This window comes from Eleutherodactylus coqui, chromosome 4 (assembly GCF_035609145.1).
Source record: "Eleutherodactylus coqui strain aEleCoq1 chromosome 4, aEleCoq1.hap1, whole genome shotgun sequence".
Taxonomy (NCBI): domain Eukaryota; kingdom Metazoa; phylum Chordata; class Amphibia; order Anura; family Eleutherodactylidae; genus Eleutherodactylus; species Eleutherodactylus coqui.
This window is the reverse complement of record NC_089840.1, coordinates 278,208,554-278,225,952: the sequence shown is the minus strand read 5'-3', so window position 1 is coordinate 278,225,952 and position 17,399 is coordinate 278,208,554. Positions and strand designations below refer to the sequence as shown.

At 50.6% G+C, this 17,399-nt stretch overlaps 1 protein-coding gene across 1 annotated transcript in view; it reads left to right on the top strand.

Moving 5' to 3' along the window:
* Nucleotides 1-17,399, top strand: part of LOC136624526 (zinc finger protein 420-like) — a 75,810-nt gene that overhangs the window by 6,926 nt on the left and 51,485 nt on the right. Inside the window, exon 4 of the mRNA XM_066598510.1 lies at nucleotides 6,646-7,653. Coding sequence (XP_066454607.1) covers nucleotides 6,646-7,653 — 1,008 coding nt within the window. The remainder of the gene's footprint in view (nucleotides 1-6,645; nucleotides 7,654-17,399) is intronic.

Below are 17,399 nucleotides of genomic sequence, written 5' to 3'. Positions count from 1 at the left end.
AAAATGAGCAGTGTGAGCAGGTCCTGTCGTGGATGGTAGAAAGCGCTTCGAGCAAGCTATCATCCACCCAGAGTTCTGCGCCGTCCAGTGCTGCAAATCCGAATCCTCTGTCTGCTGCTCCTCCTTCCTCCCAGCCTCCTCACTCCACTACAATGACACATGCTCAGGAGCGGGAAGACTCCCAGGAACTGTTCTCGGGCCCCTGCTCAGATTGGGCAGCAGTGGTTCCTCTCCCACCAGAGGAGTTTATCGTCACTGATGGACAACCATTGGAAAGTTTCCGGGGTCCGGGGGATGAGGCTGGGGACTTCCGCCAACTGTCTCAAGACCTTTCAGTGGGTGAGGAGGACAATGACGATGAGACACAGTTGTCTTGCAGTGAGGTAGTAGTAAGGGCAGTAAGTCCGAGGGAGGAGCACACAGAGGATTCGGAGGAAGAGCAGCAGGACGATGAGGTGACTGACCCCACCTGGTGTGCAACGCCTACTCAGGACAGGTCTTCAGAGGGGCAGGCAAGGGCAGCAGCAGGGCAGGTTGCAAGAGGCAGTGCGGTGGCCAGGGGTGGAGGCAGGGCCAGACCGAATAATCCACCAACTGTTTCCCAAAGCGCACCCTCGCGCCATGCCACCCTGCAGAGGCCGAGGTGCTCTAAGGTCTGGCAGTTTTTCACAGAGACGCCTGACGACTGACGAACAGTGGTGTGCAACCTTTGTCGCGCCAAGATCAGCCGGGGAGCCACCACCAACAGCCTCACCACCACCAGCATGCGCAGACATATGATGGCCAAGCACCCCACAAGGTGGGACGAAGGCCGTTCACCGCCTCTGGTTTTCACCACTGCCTCTCCCCCTGTGCCCCAACCTGCCACTGAGATCCAACCCCCCTCTCAGGACACAGGCACTACCGTCTCCTGGCCTGCACCCACACCCTCCCCTCCGCTGTCCTCGGCCCCATCCACCAATGTCTCGCACCGCACAGTCCAGCCGTCGCTAGCGCAAGTGTTGGAGCGCAAGCGCAAGTACGCCGCCACGCACCCGCACGCTCAATCGTTAACCGTCCACATAGCCAAATTTATCAGCCTTGAGATGCTGCCGTATAGGGTTGTGGAAACGGAGGCTTTCAAAGCTATGATGGCGGCGGCGGCCCCGCGCTACTCAGTTCCCAGTCGCCACTATTTTTCCCGATGTGCCGTCCCAGCCCTGCACGACCACGTCTCCCGCAACATTGTACGCGCCCTCACCAATGCGGTTAGTGGCAAGGTCCACTTAACTACGGACACGTGGACAAGCACAGGCGGGCAGGGCCACTACATCTCCCTGACGGCACATTGGGTGAATTTAGTGGAGGCTGGGACAGAGTCAGAGCCTGGGACCGCTCACGTCCTACCCACCCCCAGAATTGCGGGCCCCAGCTCGGTGGTGGTATGTTCGGCGGTGTATGCTTCCTCCACTAAAGCACCCTCCTCCTCCTCCTCCTCAACCTCTGTCTCGCAATCTAGATGTGTCAGCAGCAGCAGGACGTCGCCAGCAGTCGGTGTCGCGCGGCGTGGCAGCACAGCGGTGGGCAAGCGTCAGCAGGCCGTGCTGAAACTACTCAGCTTAGGAGATAGGAGGCACACGGCCCACGAACTGCTGCAGGGTCTGACAGAGCAGACCGACCGTTGGCTTGCGCCGCTGAGCCTCCAACCGGGCATGGTCGTGTGTGACAACGGCCGTAACCTGGTGGCGGCTCTGCAGCTCGGCAGCCTCACGCACGTGCCATGCCTGGCCCACGTCTTTAATTTGGTGGTTCAGTGCTTTCTGAAAAGCTACCCACGCTTGTCAGACCTGCTCGTAAAGGTGCGCCGGCTCTGCGCACATTTCCGCAAGTCCCAAACGGACGCTGCCACCCTGCGCACCCTGCAACATCGGTTTAATCTGCCAGTGCACCGACTGCTGTGCGACGTGCCCACACGGTGGAACTCTACGCTCCACATGTTGGCTAGGCTCTATGAGCAGCGTAGAGCTATAGTGGAATACCAACTCCAACATAGGCGGCGCAGTGGGAGTCAGCCTCCTCAATTCTTTTCAGAAGAGTGGGCCTGGTTGGCAGACATCTGCCAGGTCCTTCGAAACTTTGAGCAGTCTATCCAGGTGGTGAGCGGCGATGCTGCAATCATTAGCGTCACCATTCCTCTGCTATGCATCTTGAGAAGTTCCCTGCAAACCATAAAGGCAGCCGCTTTGCGCTCGGAAACAGAGCCGGGGGAAGACAGTATGTCGCTGGATAGTCAGAGCACCCTCCTGTCTATAGCTCAGCGCGTTCAGGAGGAGGAGGAGGAGCGTGAGGAGGATGAGGAGGAGGGGGAAGAGACAGCTTGGCCCACTGCTGACGGTACCCATGCTGCTTGCCTGTCATCATTTCAGCGTGTATGGCCTGAGGAGGAGGAGGAGGAGGATCCTGAAAGTGATCTTCCTAGTGCGGACAGCCATGTGTTGCGTACAGGTACCCTGGCACACATGGCTGACTTCATGTTAGGATGCCTTTCTCGTGACCCTCGCGTTACACGCATTCTGGCCACTACGGATTACTGGGTGTACACACTGCTCGACCCACGCTATAAGGAGAACCTTCCCACTCTGATTCCCGAAGAGGAAAGGGGTTCGAGAGTGTTGCTATACCACAGGACCCTGGCGGACAAGCTGATGGTAAAATTCCCATCCGACAGCGCTAGTGGCAGAAGGCGCAGTTCCGAGCGCCAGGTAGCAGGGGAGGTGCGGAGATCAAGCAGCATGTACAGCCCAGGCAGTGCAACAGTCTTTAAGGGCCTGGACAGCTTTATGGCTCCCCAGCAAGACTGTGTCACCGCTCCCCAGTCAAGGCTGAGTCGGCGGGAGCACTGTAAAAGGATGGTGAGGGAGTACGTAGCCGATCGCACGACCGTCCTCCGTGACGCCTCTGCCACCTACAACTACTGGGTGTCGAAGCTGGACACGTGGCCTGAACTAGCGCTGTATGCCCTGGAGGTGCTTGCTTGTCCTGCGGCTAGCGTCTTGTCGGAGAGGGTGTTTAGTGCGGCTGGGGGAATCATCACAGATAAGCGTACCCGCCTGTCAACCGACAGTGCCGACAGGCTAACACTCATCAAGATGAACAAAGCCTGGATTTCCCCAGACTTCTCTTCTCCACCAGCGGACAGCAGCGATACCTAAGCAATACGTAGGCTGCACCCGCGGATGGAAGCATAGTTCTCTCTCACCATCCAAAACGGGGACATTTCTGCTTCATCAATCTGTGTATAATATTCCTCCTCCTCCTCCTGCTCCTCCTCCTGAAACCTCACGTAATCACGCTGAACGGGCAATTTTTCTTAGGGCCACAAGGCTCACTCATATAATTTTTCTAAAAATTTTTTATACGTTTCAATGCTCTTAAAAGCGTTGGAACTTTAACTTGAACCCATTTTTCGTTAAACTGGGCTGCCTCCAGGCCTAGTTACCACTTAAGCCACATTAACCAAAGCGATTAATGGGTTTCACCTGCCATCTTGGTTGGGCATGGCCAATTTTTACTGAGGTACATTAGTACTGTTGGTACACCAATTTTTTTGAGCCCTCACCTACAGTGTAATCATAGCAATTTCTATGTTCTTCGCCTGCACTCATGGTACAGAAAGGTGTGTGGGGTTGGCCTACACTTTAGCTACATAAATGTAACTTGGGCCTTGGCTATACTGCAGCTACTGAAATGGAACTAAGACTGCGCTCCCACTATACTGCTGCTTCGGAATTGTTCCTGGGGCCTGTGTAGGCTGCTACTATTACTTAAATGGAACTTAGACTATGCTCCTCCTATACTGCTGCTTCGGAATTGTTACTGGGGCCTGTCTTGAGTGCTACTATTACTGAAATGGAACTAATACTGTGCTCCCCCTATAATGCTGCTAGTGATATGTTAGTGGGGCCTGTCCTAATGCTACGGCTGAAATGTTATGAATTCTGGGCTCTGCCTATACCGCTGCTAATGGTATGTCTCTGGGGTGTGGAAACAGAGGCTTCCCAAAGACATGATGGCGGCGAGGCCATTTCCCACCAACGCGGTTACTGTTAAGGTGCATATAACCACGGACACGTGGAGAGGACACGTAGTGCCTCAAAAACATCCCCCTCCTCCTCCAACAATGAAAACATTCTTGGCAAATGCCTTTGCATTGGTTCGTCTGGTGGCAGTCCAAGAATTTCACCTTTACCGACACAACAAGAGAGCCCCCCCACCATCCCCCCGCCACGGCCCACTTAATCCTGGCCACATTCCGAAAACCAACAAAATACAACCGTGCTACTAGGTCCGCAGTCACCACCACATTACCACCAACGCGGTTACTGTTAAGGTACATATTACCAGTCTGACTGGGGCATACAGACACCTTGACAGAATGAATAGTGTGTGGCACATAGGTTCCCCATTGCTATGCCCACGTGTGCAGCTCCTGATGGCGGTGGCACAGGATTCTATTTCTCATTGCTTCTGTACAGCATTGTGGGCTATCGTCCCACCACTTTTAAAGAGGGTCGCTGCCTAGCCGTGCCAACCCTCTGCAGTGTGTGCCTGCAGTTCCTCCTCATGGCAGACGCACTTATAAATAGACATGAGGGTGGTGTGGCATGAGGGCAGCTGAAGGCTGCGCAAGGACAGTTTGGTGTGCGCTGTGGACACTGTGTCGTGCAGGGGGGAGGGGGGTTGGGCAGCATGTAACCCAGGAGAAGTGGCAGCGGAGTGTCATGCAGGCAGTGATTGTGCTTTGTTGTAGCTAGTGTGGTGCTTAGCTAAGGTATGCCATGCTAATGAGGGCTTTTCAGAAGTAAAAGTTGTTGGGAGGGGGGGGCCCACTCTTGCCGCTATTGTGGCTTAATAGTGGGACCTGTGAACTTGAGATGCAGCCCAACATGTAGCCCCTCGCCTGCCCTATCCGTTTCTGTGTCGTTCCCATTACTTTCTTGAATTGCCTAGATTGTCACACATGAAAACCTTAGCGAGCATCGGCGAAATACAAAAATGCTCGGGTCGCCCATTGACTTCAATGGGGTTCGTTGTTCGAAACGAACCCTCGAGCATCGCGATAAATTCGTCCCGAGTAACAAGCACCCGAGCATTTTGGTGCTCGCTCATCTCTAATAAGGATGTAAACCCAGGTAACATTCATTGGAAAATGGAAGGTTATTACTCTGTAAGGCCGATTTCGCAATCGAGCACCGTGATTTTCGAGTACTTCACTACTCGGGTGAAAAGATTCGGGGGGCGCCGGGGGGTGGGGCGTGGTGAAGCGCGCGGGGGGGGGGGGGGGGGGTAGCAGCGCGGAACAGGGGGGAGCTCTCTCTCCCTCTACCTCCCACTCCCCTCTGCAACCCCCCGCTCACCCACGGTGCCCCCCGAATCTTTTCACCTGAGTAGTGAAGTACTCAAAAATCGCGGTGCTCGATTGCGAAATCGGCTTTACCGAGTATGTTCGCCCATCTCTACTCACCATGGATTAAGATGAAAGCCACACAGCTATATTTTCAGGCAATGTGCTGTCTGTGGAATTATTTGGAGCACCTTGGGTCCAGAACGAGGAGGAACCAGGTCTAAGTAAACTTTAGTAGACAGCTGTGGTGTGCCTGTCCGAGACCGTATGTCTGTGTCCTTTCTCAGCGTCCATTAGGTACAGAGACCACAGTACTCCTGAGGTTGGTGCATGGGTAGGATCCAACCTTTTATTACGAAAGTTATGGAGATCCAGCACTTGTTTACTGCCCAAGAAGGTAGGATTTATTTTGGGAAATCCACAGAAGTTGTGATATTTCAGTCCAGTTTTCTTTAGAGAAAAAGAAAAGCTAGTCTTTTTATTCCATATTGTAGTAATATACGTTTTCATGTGGCTTGAGCAAGGCGATCTACTGGTAACAGGCATCCGGGTCTTGTGGAGGACACTGCTGGAAGTTCTTTTACAGATTCCCCAGTGCTTCTATATAAGTTGTGGCAGCCACAGTTATTTTCCTATAAGGTCAAACTTGCACACAGAGTTTTATATGCACTTTTTTGTGAAGAAATACCATATAAAGGAAAGAAAAATCATTTTTTTAGCCACAAAATGGAATGGAAACACAAAAAGACAAGTTCTTTTGAGTATCCACTCCATGCTATGGCTAACAAGAATGAATGAATGAATGAATGAATGGAAAAAAAAGAAAAGAGAAAACTACCGGTGGTGATCTCTTACTTCAGAGCCATGGCTTCTTGGCTTCTTTGTACATGACTTAATGGCTCTCCTCTACCCTGCTCTGTGCTAAAGTATATGTTGATGTTAGGGAGTTTGTGAGAAGGATCCACCCGACTCCATATATTATATATAACATTTAACTAGAAAAGAGGAATTATGGGCACACCGAAACATGAACCTGAAGATGAAAATCAAGATAACATCCCCATGGTCCAGCAGCATAATCTACTGGTCCTTGCTCTGATATCTACTGGTAAATTGTGATATGTTTTGCCATCTCTGTATTAGTTAATATTAGAATTTTGATACACAATTTATATGGACATTTTCTATAGTAATGTCATTAAATAGCACTAGAATTGTAAAGTTGTATTCAAAAATATTAAAATTCATTTTGTTCTTGACAGATGACGACACCAGGAGCTCTGAGGGACATCTGATATCAACAGATTGTAGCGTGGAAGGTCCTGGTATCATACAGCGTACATATGAAGAGCCTGTCATTATTCCAGATATATCCTCAACCCTTCACAGCAAAAATCTATCATCCGATTCCCTATCATTATCTACTAATTCTTCTCAGGTGATTGAGAAAAATAAAATTTACAAAAAGGATGTAAAACACCAAAGAGTTAACGCAGAGAAGAGACTATTTTCATGTAAAGAATGTAGGAAATATTTTAGTCATAAATCACATCTTGTTAGACATCAGAGAATTCACACAGGGGAGAAGCCATTTCCATGTTTAGAATGTTGGAAATGTTTTTCAAATAAATCGGATCTGGTTATACATGAGAGAATTCACACAGGGGAGAATCCATTTTCATGTTCAGAATGTGGGAAAGGTTTTAAAGATAAATCAAATCTTTTTAAGCATCAGACAACTCACACAGGAGAGAGGCCATTTTTCTGTTCAGATTGTGGAAAAGGTTTTAAGCGGAAATCAACCCTTGTTACTCATCAGAGAACTCACACAGGGGAGAAGCCATATACATGTTCAGAATGTGAGAAGAGTTTTACAGATAAATCGTGTCTTGTTACTCATCAGAGAACTCACACGGGGGTGAAACCATATTCATGTACAAACTGTGGGAAATGTTTTAACCATAATTCATATCTTGTTAGACATCAAAGAATTCACACAGGAGAGAAACCATTTTCATGTTCTGAATGTGGGAAATGTTTTAGCCGAATACCACAACTTGTTTTGCACCAGAGAACTCACACAGGGGAGAAGCCATTTTCATGCTCTGAATGTGAAAAATGTTTTAATCAGAAATCACATCTCGTTAAACATAAGAGAATTCATACAGGGGAGAAACCATTTCCGTGCTCAGAATGTGGGAAATGCTTTTCAAATAAATCCGGTCTGGTTAGACATGAAAGAATTCACACAAGGGAGAAGACATTTCCATGTTAAGAATGTGGGAAATATTTTAACCCCTTACACCACAGAACGTAAATTTACATCCTGGCTGCCTCATATTCATATCCAACAGGACAGAAACTTATGCATTGTGATGATGCAGGCTCAGAAGCTGAGCCTGTGCTAACAGGGGGCCTTCTGCTGCACCAGCAGGAATCACTGAGAACATTCTTACCTGCTGTTAACCCCTTACATGCCGCAATCAATGTTGATTTCATGTAAAGAGTTCACAGAGGGCGCGTGCTCCTTCTGTGACGTCATCGGCTCGCCACAATGTCATAGCACAAAAATGGAAGAAGATGTGTTAATTCAGGGAGACCTGAAAAAAGCAGAAGGGGAAGTAAAAGAAAAAGGTGAAGGTGTTTTTAATCTGAGTACCGTATATACCGGCGTATAAGACGACTTTTGAACCCCGAAAAATCTGCTCTGCAGTCGGGGGTCGTCTTATGCGCCGGTAATACAAAAAAAAAAAAAGTGTAAAAAAAAAAAAATTTTATTACTCACCTCCCACGGCGTTCTGTCGCGCTCCGGCAGGATGTCGCTCGCTCCTCGTCCCCGCCGCAGCATAGCTTTCTGAATGCGGGGCTTGAAATCCCCGCTTCCAGAAAGCTAATACACACGCCGGCAGCCATGACAGCATTGAATGGCTGTGATTGGCTAAAGCACACGTGGCTTCAGCCAATCACACTATTCAATGACATCATTGAATGGCTGTGATTGGCTGAAGGCGCACGTGTTAGCAATCACACCCATTCAATGATGTCATTGAATAGTGTGATTGGCTGAAGCCACGTGTGCTTTAGCCAATCACAGCCATTCAATGATGTCATGGCTGCCGGCGTGTGTATTAGCTTTCTGGAAGCGGGGATTTCAAGCCCCACATTCAGAAAGCTATGCTGCGCCGGGGACGAGGAGCGAGCGACAGCCTGCCGGAGCGAGCGACATCCTGCCGGAGCGCGACAGAACGCCGTGGGAGGTGAGTAATAAAATTTTTTTTTTTTTCTCCACTGAATACCGGCGTATAAGGTGACAGTTGGGGGGTCGTCTTATACGCCCCGTCGCCTTATACGCCGGTATATACGGTAATAAAAAAATTAAATAAGACTCATTATTTGTTATTTAATAAGCGTTTGATGTTTATACCAGATAAGAATATGGATACATTTCAGATGCATCTAGATATTCAGAAGTTTTTTCATAATTTGAATCTAAAAAAAATATTTTTTGAAGCAATCAAAGCAATGGACTGAATGATCACCATTATATGTACAGTACATATTAATGTAAGAAAAAATCAGACATCAAATGCCCCAAACAATTGTACATCGGGTGGATTAAAAGAATCCTGTTTAAAATTGATATATTTAAAGAGGGCCTAATACCCATCAGGGGAGACCTGAACTTGGCATTCATTTAACCCACTTATAGATTCCTTCTCCTCACACTCAGGCCTCTCCTATAGAGCATTGAAGAGCCTCCATCAGAAGATACCAGACATGGGTCTTAGTGATGTGTGGCGTCTGTTCCATGCGGACACAAGAGATTGTACATTCCTCTCCAGGGTGTTTACGTTCTACCAGAAATTTAAATTAGTAGTTTTTTGGGACAGGTGCTGGACTCTTAAACTGGTAACATAACCATCTCAGACCACGCCCCCCATTTATTTAATAGTATATCAACTCTATCGAGCAGGGAGTGGTTATGGAAGCCTAACTAAACATTAGTAGACTCCTACCAGAAACTCTCGATGGATTATTAGGAAAACTTTTTTCAAGCTGAATTTGGCTACCTCTGTTTCCCAGTCATTTATATGGGAAGCACACAAGGCCTTTATACATTCATCTCTCTAGGCTTTTATGTGAAAAAGAAATGTTTACAATAAACCTCTGCACTGCTTACTGAAATAGCGTCCCTGGAAGAACTCTACAAGAAATCTTTATCAGTAGTGGAACAAAATTCCTTGATGTTGCTGAGGAACCAACTCAAGGATTTATTAAATAGCCAATCAGCCAAATCTTATCTCACACAACGAATTTAAAACTATGCTCATGGCAACAGGAAGGGGGGGGGGAAGAGGAGAGGGGATAGTGAGTTGAGTCATGTCAGCTTTGATTAGAAAAAGTTCACCATGATCTTCCAAATAAAATCTCCTCAAAGTGACGTCTTGATGGATACGAAGGACATTGCCAGGTGCTTTTCCTCCTTCTACCATAATTTATATAATATACGTTTTGGGGAGATTCCGGCGGAATCCAGTTCCAGGCTTGACGATAACAAGTCCTTTTTGGACACTATTGGTCTTCCACTTGTCTCTCCTACAGAATCAGAGTCTCTTCTGATGGCAGTCACGGCTACAGAAATCAGAGAGGTTCTAAAAACCATTCCCAATGGACAGAGTCATGTATTATTAAAAATTCTTTGGTGTCTTAGGCCAATCTTTAACATCCTGTTAATACCCTCCTTTAAGGTGCCTTTCTCTAACCACATTCCCTTGAAGCTTATATCACCATTCTTTACAAAAAAGGCAAGGACCCTTTATATTGCAGCAATTATAGTTATCCCAGACATCTCGCCCGCTGCCTTGGGGTCATATTCATTTCCGATCTCTCCTTCACCCCCAATATCCAATCTCTCACCCGAATATGTCAGCTGCACCTCAAGAACATCGCTAGAATATGCCCTTTTCTCACCGTGGACACGCTAAAAACGCTCACTGTTGCCCTCATCCACTCTCGACTCGATTACTGCAACTCACTTCTGATCAGCCTCCGCTGCTCCAGACTCTACCCCCTCCAATCTATCCTGAATGCGGCAACCAGGCTCATCTTCCTGTCCAGCCACTACTCGGACACCTCTGCCCTGTGCCCATCAAATACATAATACAATTTAAACTCACTACCCTCATCCACAAAGCTCTCCACAGCACTGCCCCGTCCTACATTGCTTCCCTCATCTTAATCCATCACCCAGCCCGAGCCCTCCACTCTGCTAACAAAATCAGACTAAGTGCCCCTCTAATTTAAACCTCTCATTCCCGCCTCCAAGACTTCTCTAGAGCAGCACCTGTCCTCTGGAACGCGCTACCAAAAAATATCCAAGCAATCACTGGCACACTAAACTTCAGGTGTGCTCTAAAAACGCACCTCTTCAGGGAAGCATATCATATACTCTAAACCAAACCCCTCTGAACTCCGCTTGATAACATGCTCCCTGTCCTACCGACTGCAGTTCCTGCTAGACATAATCAACCGGCACTTGCAGTCATACTGATTCTGCCACTATATGGCTTGACCATTGTGTGTATAGCATCTTTCATTCTCCACCTCGCCATACGGTGCGCATCTTCAGCCCCTTTACTATCTGTATCACCCCATTATCTGTAGTATGTAAGCTCGTTGGAGCAAGACCCGCACCCCTATTGTTTCCTTCAATTGAGTACTTCATGTAACTGTGGTCTTGTGTTATTTCCCCTGTATTGTAATCGCTGCAGAATATGTTGGCGCTATATAAATAAAGATTATTATTATAGGCCCATTTCACTTCTTGATACGGATATATAACTTTGGTCCAAATTAATTGCTAATAGAATTGCCCCCCTCCTTCCGAAATTGGTTCTGCCAGAACAATCCAGATTTATAAAAACAGAGAGGGGAGACATAACACCCAGCGAGTTCTGTATGCTATTGAGTATACTAAAAAGCACAACCTTCCCCTAACTTTACTAAGCACTATCACTGAAAAAACATTTCACAGGACTGACTGGCTCTACCTGGAACAAGCACTAGCCAAATTAGGACTTTCCCAGAAATGTATTCTCATTTTAGCTCTCTACTCATCCCCACGTGCCGGAAAATAAATGATAATATTTCTCCCTCTTTTGACATATATACTAGTATTCACTAGGACTACCCTCTGTCCGCTCATACTTCATTAACCCTTTAGTGACCAGCCCACAGAGTTTTTATGTCCTGCCCAAGAGGGCTTTAATCCCTGAGGATGTAAAAACGTGGGCTATGGGCATGACAGCTCCATGCCTAGAGCTGTCATCCCGGACTGCAGGGCGTGTCCCCCCCCCCCTCTGGAAATGCAATTGGCGCTGATCGCATTAAAGTGCAAAAAAACTTAAAGATTCAGCTGCCCTCATGGATCGGATCCATGGGGGCAGCTGAGATTACTCACCCGCCTTGTCCGTGGTGTCCCGCGGTGAACTGGTGTAAAAAGGTAAAAAGAAAAGGTCAAGATTCACCTCCCCTCATGAATCGGATCCATGTGGAGGTGAAAATTCTCACCTTGGGTCCTCCGCGATGTCCCGGGATCTGAAGTCCCCTTCTGCGCATGCACGTCCAATGTCATTCATCGGGCGAGTGCACAGAGGGGCTCGCGCCCCAGGAAATTCAAAATCTCTCGGCTCCTGGATACCATGTGTAGGCAGGAGCAGAGGGATTTTGAATTTGAGATGTCACCGGTGACGAGATCATTTAAAGTAAAAAAAAGAGTGTAAAAAAGTTTAAAAAGCTAACGTTTCATCTTCCCTCATGGATCATGTCCGTGAGTGAGGATGAAAGTACGTACCTAAGGCCCCCGGATTTATCCGCGGACCTTACCCTAGATTCTGCGCATGCGCCCGTCGCCAAAATGGCAGACGCATGCGCAAAAGCCATGGATTACTAGGGTAATTTAAATTTTCCCTGCTCCTAGCTACAAAACTTAGCCAAGAGCCTGGAGATTTCATGGAGGGCTGCGGTGAGGGGTTCCTGGTCACGTATTCGCTGTTATCACGTAAAAGTTAAAAAAAAAAATTAAAGTTTCATCTCGCCTCACCTGCGATCGGTGAGAAGAGATGAAACTTTTTACCGGAGGCCTCCGTATTTGAACCACGACGCGATTCTTCTCCGTGAACCTTCCTGGATTCTGCATATGCGACCGCCAGCAAAACGTTGGACACATGCGCAGGAGGCGGGGAGCCCAGGAAATTTAAAATCTCCTTGTTCCCAGAAACCAACGGTTGAGCGGTCCCTGGTCACGTGATAAAAAGATAGCGATCTACCTTTGGCCGGTCTCACATGACCAGATAGCAATTACAGATTCCGCATGCGTCTGATCCGCGGTAATACACAGATCAATCGCATTGGATTACACAATTCCGCTCACATTAGTGGGTCGGAATTACGTAATCCACTCGCAGAAAAGAGAACGCAGCATGTTCTGTTTTACAGTGGATATCTGCAACATAGAGCCCATTGTGCTCCATGGTCGCTGATATACCCACAGCCCATACGCAACTACATTTTATACGGGCTGCATCACAGAAGGGGAAATAAGAAATTAAAAACAATCACAGAAAATGGCCGTTACTTACTGACTGAGGAGTGCATATAGATGCATCCTCCTCTCACCATGCAGGTAGCTGACTACCAAATGGAGGAGCCAATAACACCTGTGCAGGACACCGATAAGACAGCCACTCACACTGCCTCCTGATAATGAGGGGGGTGAATGCTTGGCGTACACTCCCACACATAGTGGATACAGGGCGCCAGACCATTCTGATATATGTAGTTCACCATGCAGCCCAGCAACCTATTAATGACGCCATGATAATTCGGCGGGTTGCCCTTCATTTCCATCAGTGAACAACATTGGTACTGCCACCCTGGGCTCCCCCTGGAGTCTTAAATCACGCTGCATGTGAATGATAGATAATAAATACAGGTGTAGTTTTTTGGCCTCCTGGCCCTTTGCACCGCTGTCTGCAGCCTTCAGCTTGCGTTGCCCGCGACAACAGAACACTTAGCTTCCTGGCCCTTTTAAATGCTTTACACATGTTGCTCTCTGCAGCTCTTTATGCGCCCTTCTAGTTTGCCAGCGCAATCCACCATGTGGCAAGGGGATTTCTCGCTTGCAGATCGCTGAACTCTCGGAACGGAATGGGCACCACGTGTGTGTATAGACAAATGTCCAAGGAGACTTTACTTTCTTTACATCTGGCGCCTGCCATCATTTATTCACAGCGCACAAACGTATTCAGCGTATCACCGTCCATAAGTTAAGGTTTAACCAACACAGGGTCCCACGCTGGTCTGCACCGGACCTCAGGCTCCCAGTGCCTGACACGGCTTCACACCGCCTCCACTGGTCCAAACTGGACTTCAAGCCTGCAGCCTGTCCAGCTCTGGTGAGCTGTAACTTCCTCCTGTGAGCCTGGCAGGAAGTGGCTTTTATTTAGTTCCTGCCACACAACCATGCAGTTAGGTGATTTCTCCAATCTCTAGTACGCTATCACCCCCTGCAGGCTATTCAACACATATACGGCCCCCAACGTCTACATTACACACACACATACAAACAGGAACTCCGTCCTGCACATGCTCGGCTCCGTTCCCGTTTCACACATGCACTCGGCTCCGCTCCTCCGTCTCGCACGCGCTCGGCTCCGCTCCTCCGTCTCGCACGCGCTCGGCTCCGCTCCTCCGTCTCGCACGCGCTCGGCTCCGCTCCTCCGTCTCGCACGCGCTCGGCTCCGCTCCTCCGTCTCGCACGCGCTCGGTTCCGCTCCCCCGTCTCGCACGCGCTCGGCTCCGCTCCCCCGTCTCGCACGCGCTCGGCTCCTCCGTCTCGCACGCGCTGGGCTCCGCTCCCCCGTCTCGCACACGCTCGGCTCGGCTCCTCCGTCTCGCACGCGTTCGGCTCCGCTCCTCCGTCTCGCACGCGCTCGGCTCCGCTCCTCCCTCTCGCACGCGCTCGGCTCCGCTCCTCCCTCTCGCACGCGCTCGGCTCCGCTCCTCCGTCTCGCACGCGCTCGGCTCCGCTCCTCCGTCTCGCACGCGCTCGGCTCCGCTCCTCCGTCTCGCACGCGCTCGGCTCCGCTCCCCCGTCTCGCACGCGCTCGGCTCCGCTCCCCCGTCTCGCACGCGCTCGGCTCCTCCGTCTCGCACGCGCTCGGCTCCGCTCCCCCGTCTCGCACACGCTCGGCTCCTCCGTCTCGCACGCGTTCGGCTCCGCTCCTCCGTCTCGCACGCGCTCGGCTCCGCTCCTCCCTCTCGCACGCGCTCGGCTCCGCTCCTCCCTCTCGCACGCGCTCGGCTCCGCTCCTCCCTCTCGCACGCGCTCGGCTCCGCTCCTCCCTCTCGCACGCGCTCGGCTCAGCTCCCCCCTCTCGCACGCGCTCGGCTCCGCTCCTCCGTCTCGCACGCGCTCGGCTCCGCTCCTCCCTCTCACACACGCTCGGCTCCGCTCCTCCCTCTCACACACGCTCGGCTCCGCTCCTCCCTCTCACACACGCTCGGCTCCGCTCCTCCCTCTCACACACGCTCGGCTCCTCCCTCTCACACACGCTCGGCTCCTCCGTCTCGCACACGCTCGGCTCCTCCGTCTCGTACACGCTCGGCTCCGCTCCTCCCTCTCACACACGCTCGGCTCCGCTCCTCCCTCTCACACACGCTCGGCTCCTCCGTCTCACACACGCTCGGCTCCTCCCTCTCGCACACGCTCGGCTCCTCCCTCTCGCACACGCTCGGCTCCTCCCTCTCGCACACGCTCGGCTCCTCCGTCTCGCACACGCTCGGCTCCTCCGTCTCGCACACGCTCGGCTCCTCCGTCTCGCACACGCTCGGCTCCGCTCCTCCGTCTCGCACACGCTCGGCTCCGCTCCTCCGTCTCGCACACGCTCGGCTCCGCTCCTCCGTCTCGCACACGCTCGGCTCCGCTCCTCCGTCTCGCACACGCTCAGGCTCCGCTCCTCCGTCTCGCACACGCTCGGCTCCGCTCCTCCCTCTCGCACACGCTCGGCTCCGCTCCTCCGTCTCGCACACGCTCGGCTCCGCTCCTCCGTCTCGCACACGCTCGGCTCTGCTCCTCCGTCTCTCACACACGTTCGGCTCGGCTCCATCCACTCTCTGAATACATCCTGATAAGACACACAAACTGCAGGTCACACAGCAGAGTCCTGCATCCACTGAGCAGAGAGACCTGGTCATGTGACCCCTTGTCTCCTCCCACACACTGATCACATGACGGTGACATCATCACAGGTCCTGTAAGCACAGAACAACCCCACGGCTCCTGTACGGCTGCAGGTGGAGGTATGTGGGGGTCACCAGCACTGGGGGGCAGATTTATCATTAACCCCTTCAGCACCAGCCTGTTCTTGGCATTAATTGCCCAGCATGCATTTTCCTTTTGCTGCTGCTGTCTTTTTCTGTTCCCTCAGTGGCTCCCTCTGCTGGCGGCAGTACTGGGGTAATGATGCTGTTACACTCTGTGTTCTCCAGGGTCCCGAGTCTGAATACTAGAACTGTCTGTCTCAGGGGCGTAACTATAGAGGATGCAGGGGATGCGGTTGCACCCGGGCCCAGGAGCCTTAGGGGGCCCATACGGCCTCTCTTCTCCATATGGGGAGCCCAGTACTATGAGTAAAGCATTATAGTTGGGGGCCCCGTTACAAGTTTTGCATTGGGGCCCGGGAGCTTCAAGTTACACCTCTGGTCTGTCTGTAATACCCTCCCATATTGTATGCCCTGCAGTATTCTGGCACCTCGTGTATCGGATCCCCCGGTGATGACGGACGCAGTGGTGATGGAGTCACCAGGTCACATGTGGTTGTAAAACCGTATGAAGGTTCGCAGACGGAGGACGCTGGCGGGAAAGTGATTTATGTAAACATGCCGTCCCGCTTCCCAGGCGTTCTGTGTTGTTCCGCCATCCGGGGATCTTGTGTCCTGCAGGTCACCGCAGGTGACCCCATTCAGGGTTTAGGCTGATCACACGAGCGTACACGTATTTGCGCACACAAGTGCATTTCTGTTTTACTGCACTTTTTGCACGCACAAAAAAACCCTTCACCCCCCGACGCTCCGAGCCACGAAATTAGTGTAATGAGTTCAAAATGATCTCAGGAAAATAAATCGCGCTGCGTATTTTTTGTGCAGCTGAAATACTCCTGCAAAATATGTGATCGAAACCCCGCAGTTCTCTGCCCGCCGCGCACAAGATGGCGTGCAAATTCATTTGTGTGGATGGCAGGAGTTTTTGCATACGCAAAGCGCAGAAAATAGAACCCATTGATTTTACTGGGTTTCATCACATTCTACATTTTTACGCTCGCACGAAAATATACGCAACGTGGTCTATTTTTTGTGCACATTTGCGCACCCAAAGCACCATAGCATTCTATGGGGGCGCACGGCATCCGCACAAAATCACGCAGTGAACTGCAGGATTTTGTGTCATTAATTGATCACCGCGGGACAAGTTGGGCTGCCGGGCGGTTCAATCACAGCCGACATGCGTGCCTGAAACACGTAAGACGCCACGTTCCTCCATGACTGTCTGAACTTTCCAATAAAGAGCGTTTTTCACCCAACGCCAGACTTACTCCGTTCTCTGGTGTCAGCCGGACTGAGAAACTAAACCCGCGAGAGTCCTAACCCTGAACAGAAGCGGGTCATCTGTGGAAAACTGGTTTGAACTAAACTTGGAGCGCCGGGATCCATTGATGTTTATATTGTAAAGCCGAAACGCGTCGCATTGTAGATAAACAAGTCAGTCTGTATTACGAACCCCCTCATTGACGTCTGCGATACTGCACGCCATCTGGGATCAGGGGGGTCGAGGACCAGGCACCCCATGAAGGAAGTTTAACCCTGTGTATTCCCATCCCATTTCATTTTCACCTATTTTGCAATTGAGCGCTGGTTACTTTTTTGGCCGTATTGTCTACTCCGTTCTCCTGGGCAG